The sequence below is a fragment of the Panthera onca genome, chromosome F1 (genome assembly GCF_046562875.1).
Source record: "Panthera onca isolate mPanOnc1 chromosome F1, mPanOnc1 haplotype 2, whole genome shotgun sequence".
Classification (NCBI taxonomy): domain Eukaryota; kingdom Metazoa; phylum Chordata; class Mammalia; order Carnivora; family Felidae; genus Panthera; species Panthera onca.
In genome coordinates, this window is record NC_138355.1 from 26,368,982 (window position 1) to 26,387,050 (window position 18,069).

An 18,069-nucleotide genomic window follows, 5' to 3' on the forward strand; every position below is an offset into this window, starting at 1 on the left:
TACTGATTAAGGGTGTAATTTTTTTTAAAAAAATTGCACAATGGTCCTCTCTAGTATTTCCTCTTTGGAGTTCCTCACTAAGAAAATGAGCTTTGAAAAACTTCTTAAAACTAGTATCTCCTGCTTTTTTTTTTTTTTTTTTTTTTTTTAGTTTTTTTAACATTTCTATTCATTTTTGAGAGACAGAGAGAGTCAGAGTGTGAGCAGGGATGGGGCAGAGAGAGAGACAGAAAATCTGAAGCAGGCTCCAGGCTCTGAGCTGTCACACAGAGCTTGACATGGGGCTTGAACTCATGAAGTGTGAGATCATGACCTGAGCCGAAGCCGGACACTTAACCCACTGAGCCACCCAGGCACCCCTCCTGCTTTTAAATAAGGTTTATGTAACCAGTTTTGCAAAGTAAGAGTTTTTTTTTTTTTGTAAACATACAGACATCAGCAAGGAATTGTCGGTTATTCAAATAGTAGGGTTAATATTTCTGTAAATGTTGAATTTTTACTGTAAACACAATTTCATGTTTAGACCAGTGTTTCATTCTTAGTGTACTAATATCCTTACTTGTACTCTGTAAAGAGTTTTTAAGACTGTTTAAATAAAGAATTGTGTTTATGTGTATTTTTTCCATAGATAGTGGAGTTGGAGCAGGGATTGATTCATATTATGAATATCTGTTGAAAGCCTATGTCTTACTTGGAGATGACAGTTTTCTGGAAAGATTTAATACAGTAAGTTGATCCAATTTTATATTAATTTTAGAGCCAATTTTATTTGCCAGATTTTGATAGAAGTTCAATTATCTGAGTGGCAATCTGAGAAATAATTTGTTTTTAAACGTGTGTGTGTGTGTGTGTGTGTGTGTGTGTGTGTGTGTGTGTGTGTGTGTTTGTCAGTATTCCCTGATGATGTTGGGCAGGGATAGGACAAAACTATATAAATTCCAAAAATTAGTTTACAAAGTTTTTCATTGTAAACTAATTTCAATTTCATTTTCATTACAAAAGTTTTCATTTTCATCTCTTATCAAAGTTTTTAAGATCTGCCAGTAAGTAATAAAATGGGTAGATTTGAGTTTTACCTAATCTTCTACGCATGAAGAGAATTTGTTGGAATAAATTACTAGTTATTTTTTTCCTGTGGATTCCAATTCTTTGTGAAAACTTGGAAGTTTGACCTACTCCTTGATCACATCAAGCATACAGGGCTTTGGATACCTAGGAGAAACTAGTGAGTGTTCATTTCAAAAGCAGGTCTGTAAGTCTTAAGTCTGGGTCAGAATTACAGGCATAGTTTTAAGAGAGAAGGGTAAGGATTACTGAACCTGATTGGATTGCCTTTGTAATTGAAGCAAAATGAAATCAGTACAGCAAACTCATCAGCTGTATCACTGTGGTTTTTTTTGAAATTATTTATAATTTGTTTGTGCACCCATCAATTCACCCACATTACTGTGAGACAGTACAGTGTAGTGACTGAAGTATGGGAATTGCTCTACCTGAGTTTAAATCCTGGTTGTACCACTGGTTTTGTGACTTTGGGCAAGTAACTTTACACTGTTTGTCTCTGTTCCTTATCCATAAAATGGAAATAGTAGTACCATTCATGGAGATACTGGAAGGATTAAATGAGCTAGGGCATATGAAGTGTTACAGCCGTGTCTCAGCATCTAGCAGATACTCAGTAATGGTTATTAAATAATATACAAGTTAGGAAAAACCAGTAAGAGACCCAATAATAAGTTATCGATTGAATACTTTAAAAAACACTATCATATATTGTTTATTAGATTACTACAAGATTTTCTCGAGGTGAACAGAACAGATTATTTTTGTTGGCTCATTACCATTCATTGACTAACAGCTCAACCTGTTGTTGTCAAAGCTGAGAAATATCTAAGGGAAGAAGATAAAAGAAGGGGAAAAAAGAGTTTTTAAGAACATAAAAGACATCCCATCAGGGATGGGATGTTCAGATCTGTTCCCCTCCAAAGATCTTATATTAACTATAGTCTCTAATATTCTGTATCAGAATTAACACAGGGGAGTATATATATTTTAGAAAGATTCCCATACAGAATAACTTAAATATTTACATAATTACTTAGTAAATTTATTTATATATAAATTCAGCTTTACTTTCTTCACAGCGTGATTTAACGAAATGCTGTTTTTAGAGTAGTACATCTTTTTTCATCTGCTTTCATGAACACATGTTGTGATCTTCTAGCATTACGATGCCATAATGAGGTACATTAGCCAGCCACCTCTTCTACTTGATGTGCATATCCACAAGCCAATGCTCAATGCTCGGACTTGGATGGATGCTTTGCTCGCCTTTTTTCCAGGTTTGCAGGTAAAAAAACCCCAAAACAAAACACTGTACTTTCTTAATATTAATGTAGAATGATGAAGTACATTTGTGACCTCTAAAATGGAATTACCAAAATGGAGTCACATTTTAAAATGTATTAATGTGCAGCTTTCTATGTATATAATGACTCTAGACAAAATCAATTCCTATTTTATTAGGTAATTTTGTTGTTATTGTTGACTTCTAGGTCTTAAAGGGGGATATTAGGCCTGCCATTGAAACTCATGAAATGTTGTATCAGGTGATTAAAAAACACAATTTCCTACCAGAGGTAAGCAAATAATCTTTGGAATTCTAATTTATATATACTGTAACTTGCTAATTTAATAATGTACCAAGTGTCATCTTCAGGGTTGGTTTATTCTCTTTTTCTGTTTTTTCCCGGTTAAATAGTATATCCATTTATATTTGGTTTATAAACTATTACATATGGTTTTCCTTTTTCTCATATACCAAAAGAATTCAAGTTTAAGGTAATGCTGGACTTTTGTGTAAAAAAACCCAAAAACCCAAATTAGTATTTTTCAGCCTTTCTAATCCACGCCATTAGATATGCATTGTCTAGTTCTAACTTTCACATATATCCATCAGCTAGAGAGACTTTTTTTTACTCTTTATTTTCTGAAGCTTATTTTATGAAAATGATAGACATTGAACATACTCTTGCTGATCACATAGACTGCCTGGTTTTTATATATTAGTAATAAATATTATTTCTAGCTTGATATGGCAAGATTTTAATAGCACACATTTTGGCTTTCCAGAAATGTACCATTAAAAATTTTCAAACTCATGTGTGACCTTGTTCTGTCGCTGCTTATTCCCTACACTGTGGGATATCTGAGCATTCCTAAAGTGTTTGTTTTAGAAAGTATAGTTATATTAGCCTTCAAGTAAGTAGGACTGTACATTGTAGAAAATTTGCATTCACTCTGAATAAACTGACGTTTCAACTAAATACGTCTTACCGCAGATGAAGTTTCATTTGGTTCCCACAAAGGTTTTGGTCTTGGGGGCTGGGGTGGCTCAGTTGGTTAAGCATCCCACTCTTGATTTCAGCTCAAGTCATGATCTCACGGTTTTCAGATAGAGCCCCACATTGGGCTCTGTGCTGAGCATGGAGCCTTCTTGGGATTCTCTTACCCCTCTTTCTCTGCCTCCCCCCTTTTAAAAATAAATAAACTTTTAAAACTAAAAAAACAAAGTTTTAGTTTTATTTTGATCTTTTTTTTTAACACTTTATTTTCTTTTTTGAGAGACAGAAACAGAGTGTAAGCAGGGGAGGGGCAGAGAGAGACAGGGAGACACAGAATCCAAAGGCTCCAGGCTCTGCGCTGTCGGCACAGAGCCTGATGCGGGGCTTGAACCCACGAATGTGAGATCATGATCTGAGCCGAAGTTGGTTGCTCAACTGATGGAGCCATCCAAGCGCCCCTTAATCTTTTTTTTTAACCAGTTGGCTCTGTTAGTAAATAATTTCAAGTGAGACTAGTGTAGTTTTTAACTAATGCCCTGTCTCACTCTGCAGAGGATTGAGGTTATAAAAGAAAATATATGCTAAAATGCCAAAATAGAAACATAAGAACTAGGGACTTAAGAGGGGAAAATGGAGATAAGGAAAAAGAAAACACAAAGGCCCATGTAGTGGCATTACTGAGTTTCATAGTTTTCTCTAAGCTTCCTAATAGCCAGAATGATCATTTACAAAAATAATTACATTTAATTGGTAAAAATAGCACCTTACCAAAAAGGAATTGGGATTTTAAGCGATGAAAATTTTCATTTTGTAGATGAAAGTTATCAATATTTTAATTATTTTTAAATTGTGGTGTAATTCATGTGCTATTATATTATATACTCTGGAGTCACTTGTTTATTTTTTAACTCACATTACGGTACCTATTTATATGTTGTTTTGTCCAGGCATTTACGACAGATTTCAGGGTACATTGGGCTCAACATCCTTTAAGACCAGAATTTGCAGAAAGTACCTACTTCTTGTATAAAGTAAGCTATTTTACCTCTTTTTTTTTTTTTTTTTGCTGTTTAACACCCATTTTGTGTTGGATATCTCACTATCTTATAATAGTAATTGGGTTTTCAGACTGCTTGTTTAATGTTATAATGATTGGATATGTTACAGTTTACATTCATCTAGTCCATAGTTACTGAAAGACGTAAGAATTGACATCTAAGTTTTTTGTCTTTTCAAAATACTTGTATAAACATTTCTATATAGAGTTTTATATTTGAGAGCTGCTTTCTAAAGCATGTCTCTTACCTTTCTTTAATCAGGCCACCTTTCTGGGTATTAAAAATTTTATCTAAGGGTTGAGATATATAGTTGGACAGCTTTCCAGTTGTGTGTTTAAGAAATTCCATAAAGCAGATCCATGGCTTATTTTCAGAGCTAAGTTCTATGTAACCTGTGTTCCAGTGCCTGATACAATGCCTAAGCACCTAGTAGGTACTCAATAAATATCTGATAAATGAGTGGGTGTATGGTAATATATAAGCTATATATATGTATACATATATTCTCCTTTTTAATAGGCTACAGGAGATCCTTACTACCTTGAAGTAGGGAAAACACTTATTGAAAATTTAAATAAATATGCTAGAGTGCCTTGCGGATTTGCTGCCATGAAGGATGTTCGTACTGGAAGTCATGAGGACAGGTAAAACAATTCCTAACATCCCCTTTCCTCAGGGTAACTTACAGCAACACAAAATAGGACTCTTAGGTAGAATTCAGATAAGCTTTACAAAGGGTATTTGAAGATGCAAAACTTAGTTCGTCGTGTTTAATTTCTAAACTCTCTTGAATAGGCTGATTTAAAACTGTTTGAAAAGTTTGTATTTTTATCATAGTGCCTGGCATATAGTAGGTGCTCAAATGATTTTTACACAGATGAACAAATGATTGTTAAATATCAGAACCTTAGTATTAGGAATGGGTGTTCTGTGTTAATTTCTGACACTTTACATAATATAAAAACTGTTACCAGGGTGATGAATGATCTGAATTATGATATATGTCAAGAATTCCTCAAAGTAGTATCGTGGTTAACGTATATTCTTATTCTGTTGCCGGTTTGGAGGCTGGGGAAGACCACTGGCAGTTTCTGTTTCATTGGTTACTGATAGATGTAGATGGCATGAAATAAGCTATAAAAAGCATACTTTGGTTACTGTGATAGTCGCTAACATTCCAGTTATTTTAACTGTCCAGAAAATAGCAACACACTAGTTTCTAATGAACACTAAAGTTTATTTATTTGGTTAGCAAATGTTCATTCCATAGGCATTTATGAGGTGTCTTATATGCCAGAGTTATACTAGTTTTTGAGGATTAAAGATAGGAAGACATGTCTTTTCCATCTTTGAATCACTGAGAATGGATGGGTAAATAAATTTTAAAACATTGTATAAGTGCTGTGAAACATATTAAAGGGACATGAAATGCAAATTGGGATGTGACAGTCACTGGAAGACCACTGGAGGTTCTTGTATCTTGAAGGATGAACAAGGGTTAGGAAGAAGTACTAAAAGGACTTTGAGGCAGAGGGACTAGAGGCAGGTGAGACACAGCACTCGTCATCTACTCGGAATTATCCCTTAGTCCTTCACTCCGAGTATTTAGATAATAATTAATGAGGCTTGGGACCTACTTCCCTGATCATAGCTGATGAAAACTGGTTAGGTTTTTAGAAACTGGCATGCAGATACCAGCAAGAAATGAAAGCAAATAGGCTGTGTATTTGTTTTTAACATTTATTCACTGCTTCCCACCTTCTGGGTGCTCTTTTTTTTTTTTTTTTTTTTTGAGAGAGAGTGAGAGATGGTATGCAAGCACAGCGGGGGCGTGGAGAGGGAGCACGAATCCCAGGCAGGCTCCTCACTGAGCATGGAGCCCCAGTGCAGGACTCGATCTCACAACCGTGAGATCATGACCTGAGCTGATATCAAGAGTTGGATGCTTAACCAACTGAGCCACCCAGGCACCCGGACACTCTTCTGATTAAGCACTTTCTATGTTTAACTCATTTGATCTTGAACTCTCTGAAGTGTAATTTCTACTATAATCTTCATTTTATAGATGAAGAAGCTGAGGCACAAAGAAATTGGGGAACTTACCTAAGGTCACACATTAGTAAAGTTAAGTCCAGATTCCCATCAACACTTGAACTCTAAGAACACGAAGCTCTTGAACACCATGCTATTCTGGCAGTTCATTCAAGGAACAGTAATTAAGTACCTTCTTTATGCCAGGCACCACACTTAGGTGTGGGGATGGAAAAAGAAATTAGAATCAATTCCTGCCCTCCCATGACTTACAGTTAGTGGAGAAGATAGGTGTATAAAGACGTAATTGCAACCATGTGATTTGTGCTGTGGTGGAAAAAAAGGGGTAACAGGTTGAAGAATTACAGAGGAAGACATGATTTATCCTGTTTAGAGAGTTCTTGTTTTCTAAATTTAACATTCTTCTTTTTTTCCCCAGTGAATATTCCTTACATGACGTTGTTTCTAGACCTTTTACCACTGCCTTTGCCCTAATCTGATTTCATATTCCAATATATAGAGTATCTCTTAAAATAACAAGTCCAGAATTAATCACACTTAAGATGTGCCTGGCAAAAACATCACTGTTAAGAACAGTTGTAAGGTTGCTAATTTTCTGAGGGGCTGATGGGTTTACACCCTCTATTCAATTGAGGATCACTGCTTCATCAACTCTGTTCCTCATGACAGCATTGAGGACAGCATTGTATCTTTTAGGCAGTTGGCCGAACAAAAGGTTGAGAACTACTAGTCCTCATCATTCTGTGTTATTAGATGTGCTTTAGATTTTTTAGCGGCTTTATTATATTCACCTCACGGTGAACTTGTAGCCAATTGACCTCAGTTACTTGTGGCCTGCTGACAAATGGGTATTCTCCACCCTACTTTTGAGTAAATGATTTTTTTTCTTTAGTGTAAACTTAGAACTTTATACTTACCTCAGCAAAATTTGGTTTTGTTGGGGTGTGTGTATGTGTATGTGTTTCTAGACCTAAAAGAGAGCTTGAATCTCATCTTAGTCATCTAACATATTACTAATCTAAGTTTAGTGAGCTGCAGTTTAAACGTACCTTAGAAAATTTCCATCTAAATTGCCAGGAGGAATTCTGGTTACGACCAAGACCAGTGTACCTTATGGTGTGGAACTTGAGAGTTTGCAGGTTACAAGCTCTTTGCATTTGGTTGCTTATTCCTTTACAGATCTACCAGTGCTGTCACCTGGCTCACCAGTGTCCCTGCGCCCATGTGCACACGCGCGCGTGCACACACACACAATTTTCAGAATGGGACTATCTGTATTTTCTTTATAATAATGATCACTGGAAAGAATTTAAATGGCAAAAATAATATGAAAATCTTCACTAAGACACTTCCCCTACATGCCCACCCTAAGATAACCACGGTTGGCAATTTGATAAATAGTCTTCCAGACGGTTTTATTGCATGTATGTTTGCATTTTTTTTTTTTTACTGTTATTTTTATTTATATTTGAGAAAGATACAAAGAAAGAGAAGGAGACGAATCCCAAGCAGGCTCCATGCTGTCAGCACAAAGCCCAACCTGGGGCTCGAACTCATGAACTGTGTGAGATCGTGACCTGAACTGAAATCAAGGGGCGCCTGCGTGGCTCAGTCAGTTAAGCATCCGACTTTGGCTCAGGTCATGATCTCACGGTTCGTGGGTTTGGGCCCCACATCAGGCTCTGTGCTGACAGCTCGGAGCCTAGAGCCTGCTTCTGATTCTGTGTCTCCCTCTCTCTTTGCCCCTCCCCTGCTCACGCTGTCTCTCTTTGTCTCTCAAAACTAAATACATGTAAAAAGAAAATTAAAAAAAATAATAATATGAAAATCTTTGCTAAGACACTTCCCTTACTTGCCAGTCCTAAGATAACCATTGTTGGCAATTTGATAAAGTCTTCCAGACAGTTTTATTGCATATATGTTTGCATTTCTGGGGTTTTTTTATTTTTACTTTTATTTTTATTTATATTTGAGAAAGATACAAAGAGAAGGGGATGAATCCCAAGCAGGCTCCGTGCTGTCAGCACAGAGGCCAATGTGGGGCTCGGACTCATGAACTGTGTGAGACCATGACCTGAACTGAAATCAAGAGTCGGATGCTTAACTGACTGAGCCACCCAGGCACCCCAATGATTTTTTAATACAAATGAGATTATATGATAAGATACCCAGTTTGCTAGCTTTACCCAACTCATACTGTAGTGATCTATCCTGTCTCCATTCTTTTCTAAATGTTTCCAAATCATTTGTTTCATAATCAGTTCTATAATTCACCACAAGTCAACACTGTGTTCATCAGTCTATACTTCTCAAGCTAACATTTTTTCATGATAGTAACTCCCCGTTATCATAAGTATATTGCAGGTTGACAGGGCATGTTTTATATATTCTGAAAAGATTAACTACAAAATGTTCAAAAATTTTTGTGACATTACAGGTGAGTAATGAAAGTCATTCAAAAATGAAACATCATTGATGTGTAGGAAAAATAAGGATAGCTGTGTTTTGAGCTTATACATATGCCAGGTGCTATGCTAAATAATGGACTTAGAGTATCTCATTTAGTCTTCACCCCAATGTTAGGCAGGTATTATTATGTCCTTTACAAAAAAATAAACTTAAACTGACAGTCCTTATATAATATCCCCATGATTACACAGCTAGTCAGTGAAAGGCCTTTTCTTTTTCCAGAGCCTGTGTTCTTATCACTGTGTTCCATTGCCTCTCTAGTTCATTCTTTTTGTAATACTGCTAAAAGTTTCACTTGATTTAGTAAACGTTTATTGAGTGCCTACTGTGTGCCAGGACTTGTGCTTGGCAGGAGATGTAAAACTATGTCATCTGTCCAGTAAGCCACAAGTTATTACCACCAAAACCTAGGACTCTTTGGGAGGTGGTAAATGTAATGAAATTTCATGTTACTGTAACTACATCTAACAGCTGTGCTTTTTCTGCCACTTTTGATTCTATTAAAAGCTTTTCTTTAAAATGTTTATTAAAACATTATAACATTGAATCATTTGTAAAGTCATATATATTTATATTTTTATTCCTTTTGTTCTATATTCCCTTCTTGACAGGTATTTAAATATTTACAGTTACAATCATAGTCCCTGTGATTTTGTGTTGTACTTTTTTCTTGTAATTTTTTAGAAATGATTTCCTTTACCTTAAAACCTTCTTGTATATAACTTAAGTGTCTACATCATGAACTCCATCAAAATTGTATTACTTTATCCAATTTAATTAATATTAATTGACAATTCTTGTATGGCTCTTACTAGTAAAGTTTCATCTGCATTACCTCCCTGTTGTTGCTTCTCTGTAGAAGAAATGGAAAACTCTCCTTCATTGGAAAGCCAATAGGAAAATCTTGTCTGCACCATTGACAAGATTTAGTGTGCCTGTGTGGTAGGCAGTCCCTCTGGTCTTTTTCATTTCCTTGGAATATGCTTGGAGTCAAGACTATTACCACCGGGGGATAGATGGATTCTGTAGTACTTTGGACATCTAAATTGATACAGACATGTTTATTGACCTTGACTCTTTGGCTTTCAGATAGTTGGTATTTGAATATTTTTATGTTCTAAGATTTAATTATGACCTTTTATTTTAGAATGGATTCTTTCTTCTTGGCTGAGATGTTTAAATATCTTTACCTGTTATTTGCCGATAAAGAAGACATTATCTTTGACATAGAAGATTACATCTTTACAACAGAAGCTCATCTGTTACCTCTTTGGCTCTCTACTACAAATCAAAGCATCTCTAAGAAGAATACAGTAGGTTATGTTTTTTAATTAAATGTTTTATTGTCTTTTATGTGTTTATTTTTCCAAGTGAAAAGTAATCTGTGCATAGAATTCAATAAATATATGTATGGTAGGAAGAAAAGTACACTTGATATTTTCTTTGTTTCCTTTATTGCATCCTATATATTCTTATATTTCATTTAATGTTTCATTTGAACAAGATGTAATGTTAAGTAAAATAATTATTTTTATTTACATAACATTCTTTTATATTGTAGACTTCAGAATATACAGAACTGGATGACAGTAATTTTGATTGGACTTGTCCAAACACTCAGATTCTCTTCCCTAATGATCCGTTGTATGCTCAGAGCATTCGTGAACCCTTGAAAAACGTGGTGGATAAGAGCTGTCCGAGAGGCATCATCAGAGTGTAAGATGTATTATTTTATATTTGTTAATATTAAAGTTAATTGTTCGTAAATGATAGAGAATGTAAGGAACATATAACAGCCCAAAAGACGTTTACTTAGACCAAAAATATTGAAGCATATAGTTACCAGTAATTAAAAGTTATTCATTGGTAAAGTTATATGAAAAAGTTTATTCTGCAGTAATGTCTTTTTCTTATGGAAATTTTCTTACGGAAATTTATTATGGTGTATCTTTTGTTTAATGAACTAAGTATTAATGGTCAGTGGGTGGCATATAGTAGTTTTTAACTTCTGTAGTTCATTTTTACCCAGAATAGTTCCATCAGATATTTCCACATGTCTTGTATATGTAGAAAATATTTAAAAAATATTTTTCCTTTAACTGTGTTTTCTACATAAGGAAAGTATAGATTTTGTTTTAATTGATTTTATTTTTTGATGAAGTGCTTATTCTTGATTTTTAAATAAATTTTTTTGGCTTAATGAGTTCATTTTTTCCCAAATAGTTACATTGAAAAGCCATTAATAAATTAAAAAAATTTTTTGAGTATTGTTACTCACTGATAGAAGTATTGTTTTACTTTTAAAATATTGGGAGAAAAGTCTGTTTTTCAAGGGAGAAATCGGTAATAACAAATCCCCAAGCCAACCTATCCTGTACCTTCAAATAGTTTATAAGGCTGTTGACTAAGACAGTCCTGCAGATAATATACATGCTTTGGTAATTGTAAAATATTTGAGTTATACCACTTAATAACCTAAGTAATATATGGGAAAATAACTGTTTCCAGTTTTTTCCAGTTTCACTAGTTCTATAACTAGCAATTTTGCAAATACCTACAATTATTTTTATTTGCCTTCTGTTTTTCCCCAGTTCTGATTTGTAGTTTTTTAAACCTTGTCTGTAATTACTTTTAGCAGAGAGGAGAGTTTCAGGAGTGGAGCTAAACCCCCTCTGAGAGCCCGAGATTTCATGGCCACTAACCCTGAACATTTAGAAATCTTGAAGAAGATGGGGGTGAGTTTGATTCACCTCAAAGATGGGAGAGTCCAGTTGGTTCAACATGCAATCCAAGTAAGCCATTGCTGTACTAATTAGATACCATCTCTGCCCTCTGTGGTCTCATTAGCTTGAATAAGATAATGACATTTGGCTTTCTAAAAACTTTTAATAGATGATTTAGAGAACCATTCTAGAATTTTAGGACTTGGAGAGGTATCTTGGAAAGCCATGTAATTCAACCCTTTCATAGGCTAGATCAATTAAATCACAAAAAGGTTAGGTAGTTTGCTTAAATTGATATAGTCAAATGTAGGGCTCAAATCCAAATTTTTCTGTTTTTCAGCCCCTTGTCTTTCCATAATTTAGAGCATAATCTTAAAAGCTAATAATTAGTTTTAATATCTCTGTAGTTTACAGTATTTTAGTTTCCAAAACATTCCTGAATCTAAGTATTTTATTCATTATGGAAATCAAAAGTTGCATGTACATGTCTATGCCTAGGAAAGATAACAGATTTCCCTTTTGGGAAAATTCTATTGTTTTTTTGCTGGAAAAGCTTTCATAACATGAGGCCTTTTAATTACCCAGCTTATTAGTGTATTGATTCTGAGAAAACTACATAGTTTGCTAAATAATTTCAACCTGGATCCATACCAGGTATCCCTTAAATTCAGCCTTCCCACAACCTTAGTTTCTGTCTCAGAATTCTGTTTCATCTCTGTTGTCACATCCATCCTTCCTCAAAGAGTATTCTATCCACTTCCTTATGTTTCACTTACTGTCACTTCTCAGTAGTGGGAGTGACATCTCTAACTACATTACTTTTACTTATGCCACCAGTGACATAATTACCACCCAATGGCCTCTTAATCCTTACTTGATTGAATTTTTCTGTAACTGTTGACTGACCTCTTTTTAAAACCTATCCCTTTCTTGGCTTCCAGGGCATTCCAGCAACATACATCTTTCCTACTTTTCTGTTCTTTGCTTTGTGGATTCCTTTGGAGCTCTCCTTTTTTGGTACAACCACTCAACGTAGGCACTGCCAAAGAACCTGGATCATACCCTTTTCTCTCTATACTCTTCTTCAGCAGTCTCCTCCGTTTCTACAAGTTCAGCTGTCGTCTTTGTACACATGATTTCTTAGATACACATAGGTAACCCTGACTCCTAATTCAGCTTTAGTCTGCCTGTCATACGTGTCTGCATCTCCGTCTCAATCTGTCCAAACCTGATTTAATTATCTCTTCCTGTCCCCACCTCAGTCCATCTCTTTTCCTTTTTGTTGTCCGTCTCAGTAGACCCTAACATCATTCTCCTAAGTCACCGAAACTGGACATATCAAGATAGGCTTGAACTTGTCTCTGTGTCCCAACCCTCTCTGTTTTCTTTCATCCTCTGACTCCTGTCAAATCCAAATGGCTTTTCCTGTACAGTCTCAGGAATCCACCTTCTTTCTACCATAGTCAGGCATTCTTTAGCTTTTCCTCTGTTAAGACTCAAATCACATGTCATTCTAAATATTTCCCAGATCCACACTGGCAGAATCAATCATTCCCTTGTCTGTGCTGCTAGTCTACTTTCCCACCGGAGAATTTTATCATAGGTAATTTTACATGTCTGTCTCCTCTGGATACAAACTTCTTAAAGTGAAAGACTATCTCCCCACTTCCCAGTGAAGTGCTGGAGCCCGACACTAATAGATGCCTGATACATATATTTTGAATTTAGTCTGGTTGTTGGTTCGTAATTCCAAAGAAGTGAAGTGTGGGTCAGGTATGAGGTTTATTTCTGAAAAGAGGAAGCAGTGGGGAGAAATCAAGCATAGTATTAGCATTTGAGCATTTAGTGGAAGTCTAATACTCCCATTTGTATCAGAGTGGTTTATAGAACAGTGAAAGAGACATTGATAAAGATTATAAATTTACTTTCAGAAAATATTTCCAGAAGTAATATTTTTGAGGACAAAAAAAGCCATAAAATATTTGATAGGGACCAAAACTGAAAGGGAAAATTATTGTAGTAGTATTTAAGAAATCAGAAAGTTGAAAGTTTTCATAAGGAAAGGATAAAATGAATTTGTTTTTTTCCTAGGCTGCTAGTTCAATTGATGCTGAAGATGGGTTGAGGTTCATGCAGGAGATGATTGAACTGTCAAGTCAGCAACAGAAAGAACAGCAGCTACCTCCACGAGCCGTACAGATTGTTTCCCACCCATTTTTTGGCAGGGTAGTGTTGACTGCTGGACCAGCTCAGTTTGGGCTAGATCTGTCTAAACATAAAGAGGTGTGTACACTTACAATGTACTTGTTGAAATTGAATTAAAAGTATTGTGTAAGAATTATCTAATTTCTTAGTTGCTCTAATTTATTAAACCTAAATATTTAATTTATTAAAACCTAAATATTCACTCTCCCAGATTAAAGTAGATTAAAGTTAAAAGCATATCTTGAAAATTTTGAGTCATAATTTATGTATACAACATACTTATAGGATTTTACTTAAAATATTGTTTAGATACTGTCCATTTCTTGGCCTGTTCTCTAATTTGGTATCTTTAAATTATCTAACAATGGGTTTTGGGACTTTCTAACCACTACTAGAACCTTTTGTTGAACAATAAGCTAACTTGGAGCCTTAACGTAGAGAACAGCTCTAAAAGCAGAGGTGTTTTGGCCCAAGTGACTATGGAGAGTGATGCTGAGGTCCCACCAGGCCAATAGGAAGACCACTAAGCTAGCCCATCCCCTTAGTTTTAACACAGTAAACAAAGATCTGCATTGCTAAACAGTGCACAAGTTTATCTAATTGGTTGCAGAGTTGGGACCAGACCCAAGTAGCCTGACCATCTAAAGCCAATGGTCTTTGAACTCCATTACCCCTAATTTAGGCCATTTTTATATGTGTATTTTAAAGCTATATAGGTTTGTGGATTGACTCATCCATTCAGCACCTCTTTATTGAGTCCCTATTATATTCTAGGCACTGTTTTATTAGATGTTTGCTGTATATCAAGTTTACAAAGCCAATGAAGATCCATGCCCTCATGGAGTTTATGTTCTAAGAGAGGGATATTAAAACATCTTTATTTTAGCATCTTTAAAGTCAGTTCTCTAGTGGATTTAATTTTTCTAAGAAGAAGAACTGCTTACAGATTCATGTAGACTAAATCCAATTTTTTCCTCTTTCAAAATTTTTTCTGGCTACCAGTGATGATTTAAAAATGGTTACCAGCTATTTTAATTGTGGGTGTGGGTACATAGTGAAACTGCCTACAGATTTACATATTCCAACTTTACCACTCACTAACATTGTGTCTTTGAGCATACTAGATAAACTGAGTCTCAGTTTCCCCCTATGTAAAATGGAAATATCATCTGTATTATTTTTCTTAGAGTTTTTATAAAGATCAGATTTAGTCATTTATGTAAAAATGCTTTATAAACTGCAGAGCACAGTAAAATGTCAGTTGGGTACTATATGATATGCAAAATGTTCAAAACAAAAATTTATATATTGGATGTGTTATCATTAGAAAAGAAATAAGGCTTATTTAAAACTCTAGATAGTGAGCGATTTGAGAAGATAAAGGAATATTTAAGTTACTTTTATTTCTGACAGACGAGAGGATTTGTTGCAAGCAGTAAACCATACAATGGTTGTTCAGAGCTTACTAACCCCGAGGCAGTGATGGGAAAAATCGCTTTGATACAAAGAGGACAGTGCATGTTTGCAGAAAAGGCACGCAACATTCAGAATGCTGGTGCCATTGGTGGCATTGTTATTGGTGAGTAATCCTCTGTGCCGTTGTGTTGATGAGGAGGAGATGATTTTTAGGATTTTTTCCTTGTATTTTTCAAAATTTTATTGGAATTCATCATATTATTTTTACTTCACTAGTCAGTGTAATGGATGGGTAATCCAGTGACACTCTTAATAATTTCTATGTATCTTGTATCTTTTTTGAGAGTCTAGATTTAGGTTTCTGTATATTAATGCCAGTGAAAGTGTGTGTGAAGGTAGGGTACCCCAAAGCACCCAGCACTATGGATAAAAAATGTGCTTTGAGATCCAAAGCCCCTTAAAGGCAAGAATTACACCCTGTCACCTCCAGTGGGGAGCCATTAAAAATACTCATTCCTCCACAAAGTTGCAGGGTTTGGAGTCAAATACATGGGGGAACAGTTCCTGGCTCTGCCACAAGATCATGGTGTAACCTTGGCCTTGGCCCAGCTTTAGTTTATCAGTTTATTCAATAGAATTTTTTTTTAAGCTCCAGTGAAAATGTTAATAAATATCTTTTAGGTGGTTGTAAGGTTTGAAGATAATAATACATAAAATTTGCTAGCATAAGGGCTTACATACCATAGGTATAAGTACTAATTGCTAGCAAATTTTTATTTTCTTGGGTCTTTTTCCACTGAAATTACAAATTCAAATCATTTTACCTCTGCATTTCAACCAGTGTGTTCTGCTTTTTTATTTTTCATAGAAAATCACTTATAACAGGCAGTCTGGGACTGTCAGGGAAAATATGCATTTTGACACTATAAGTAAATAGTTTATATTCAGAACTAGAAGACCTGAGGTCACATCCTAATTATGAAGTTTTTATAGTGTCTCTCACAGGGGAGATCTATTTTTGAATTTTTTCTTTCTTATTAGAATAGATTTCCTTTTTGAATTCAAGATAAATAAAAAGACATTTAAAATAAGATATTAGGATTTAGGGGCTCCTGAATGGCTCAGTCAGTTAAACATCTGACTCTTAGTTTCAGCTCAGGTCATGATATCACGGTTCGTGGGTTCGAGCCCCACGTCAGGCTTTGCACTGCTGGTGTGGAGCCTGCTTAGGATTCTCTCTCTGCCCACCCCCACCCCCCCCCACCTTGCACGTGTACTCTCTTTCTCTCTCTGAAAATAAATAAATAAATCATAAAAATATATGTTAAGGTTTATTTCAATGAAAATAATTTAGGACATTTAAGATAAAATATTAGGATTTCTTTCAATGAAAAAAATTATTTATTGTCTATGCCTACTTTAAAATTTTTTTAATGTCTTTTTATTTTTGAGAGAGAGAGTGCGCACGCACGCACAAGCCAGGAGGGACAGAGAGAGAGGGAGACACAGAATACAGAGCAAGCTCCAGGCTCTGAGCTGTCAGCACAGAGCCCGATGTGGTGCTCGAACTCATGAACCGCGAGATCGTGACCTGAGCCAAAGCCGGACACTTAACTAACTGAGCCACCCAGGCGCTCCTGTCTGTGCCTACTTTTGAGCCACAGTAATGGACTAGAGAACTGCATAGTCCAAAACATTCACTTTCTGGCCAATTACAGAAACAGGTTGCTGATGCTCCGCTCAAATCATCTCTCTATCCTTAGTTATTTTCCACACAGAGATATCTTTTATTGAAGAATTTAATGCTTGTCATCACTATCACTTTGAACACCTCTTCACCAAGACTTTAAAATATAAAAAGTAAAGTCTGGAACATAAGTGGAATAGTTACCATTTTCCCTATAAAGTGTGACTCTTGTGGTATTCTCTACTCTGCGAGGTTTGTCAAGTCAAATGTTGTCTTTAGTAGTTATTAGTAGCAGAATCCTCTACTGAGTTCTGTGGGTAAACAAGAGGCAATGATCTTTATTCTCAGAAAATTTAATTTTTAAAAGGAAGCTTTCTTGTATTATAATTTCTTTTTCCTATGTTTTTTTGTTTCTGATGAAGTATTTTGTTTTTTCTAGTTTTAATTGTAAATAAATGAGCTAGTAATTAAGACTAAGTTTTTTACCGCAAGTACTAGAAGTAAAAATTATCTTAGAATAATCATTTGTCTGCAAGAGACAGTAATTGATTAAACTGGTTTAAGATGGAAAGTTTGTTTACTACATGGGACTGGATTATTTTAATTGAACATGAAAGAAGTTCAACTGAGCAGAAATCATCAGGAACCATGATTTTTTTAAGTAGCATTTTTCACATCTGTCTGTCACTTATCTCTGGGTCTTCCTAGACTCTCTTCTCTGCATCTCTTTGCAGTTCTGCTTCACTCTCCAGCTTCTCACCAGCTTGTTCCCTCTTTCCCCATTAGTTCCAAGAAGTCATTGTAAAATTGCAGCCTCAACCATGAGTCTGTTATTTTACTAGATCACTACCCACTGCTAACCGGAGCAGTCATTCTGTGTGCCACTTCTAGGTCCTCCAGAGAGACTGTCAGGTGGCCATGCTTGTCTAGTCAGTTATTGCTAAGGAGGTGGGTCCTCAGAGCAAGCTCTCTGAGAAGGGACAGGGAGGTTCTTCACCTGGCGTGTGCAGTTAGAGGTGAACATGGCCGGCCCCGTGGTCAAACAGTATTGAGCAGTCCTACTGCGGTTAGCTAACCAATGTAAACTAACAGTAATGGTCACCTCAACTTACAGA

At 35.6% G+C, this 18,069-nt stretch overlaps 1 protein-coding gene across 9 annotated transcripts in view; it reads left to right on the forward strand.

The window, feature by feature from the left end:
- The window catches only part of EDEM3 (ER degradation enhancing alpha-mannosidase like protein 3), a 78,794-nt gene that overhangs the window by 39,162 nt on the left and 21,563 nt on the right, over nt 1-18,069 (forward strand). For 4 of the 9 annotated variants that reach the window (XM_060643707.3, XM_060643717.3, XM_060643709.3 and 1 more), the window contains 10 exons: nt 629-726; nt 2,225-2,350; nt 2,556-2,639; nt 4,292-4,375; nt 4,922-5,046; nt 10,071-10,236; nt 10,485-10,639; nt 11,559-11,715; nt 13,738-13,929; nt 15,265-15,430. In XM_060643707.3, the coding sequence (XP_060499690.1) occupies nt 629-726; nt 2,225-2,350; nt 2,556-2,639; nt 4,292-4,375; nt 4,922-5,046; nt 10,071-10,236; nt 10,485-10,639; nt 11,559-11,715; nt 13,738-13,929; nt 15,265-15,430 (1,353 nt within the window). The remainder of the gene's footprint in view (nt 1-628; nt 727-2,224; nt 2,351-2,555; nt 2,640-4,291; nt 4,376-4,921; nt 5,047-10,070; nt 10,237-10,484; nt 10,640-11,558; nt 11,716-13,737; nt 13,930-15,264; nt 15,431-18,069) is intronic. The other 5 variants (XM_060643711.3, XM_060643713.3, XM_060643708.3 and 2 more) reach the window with 3 other exon arrangements.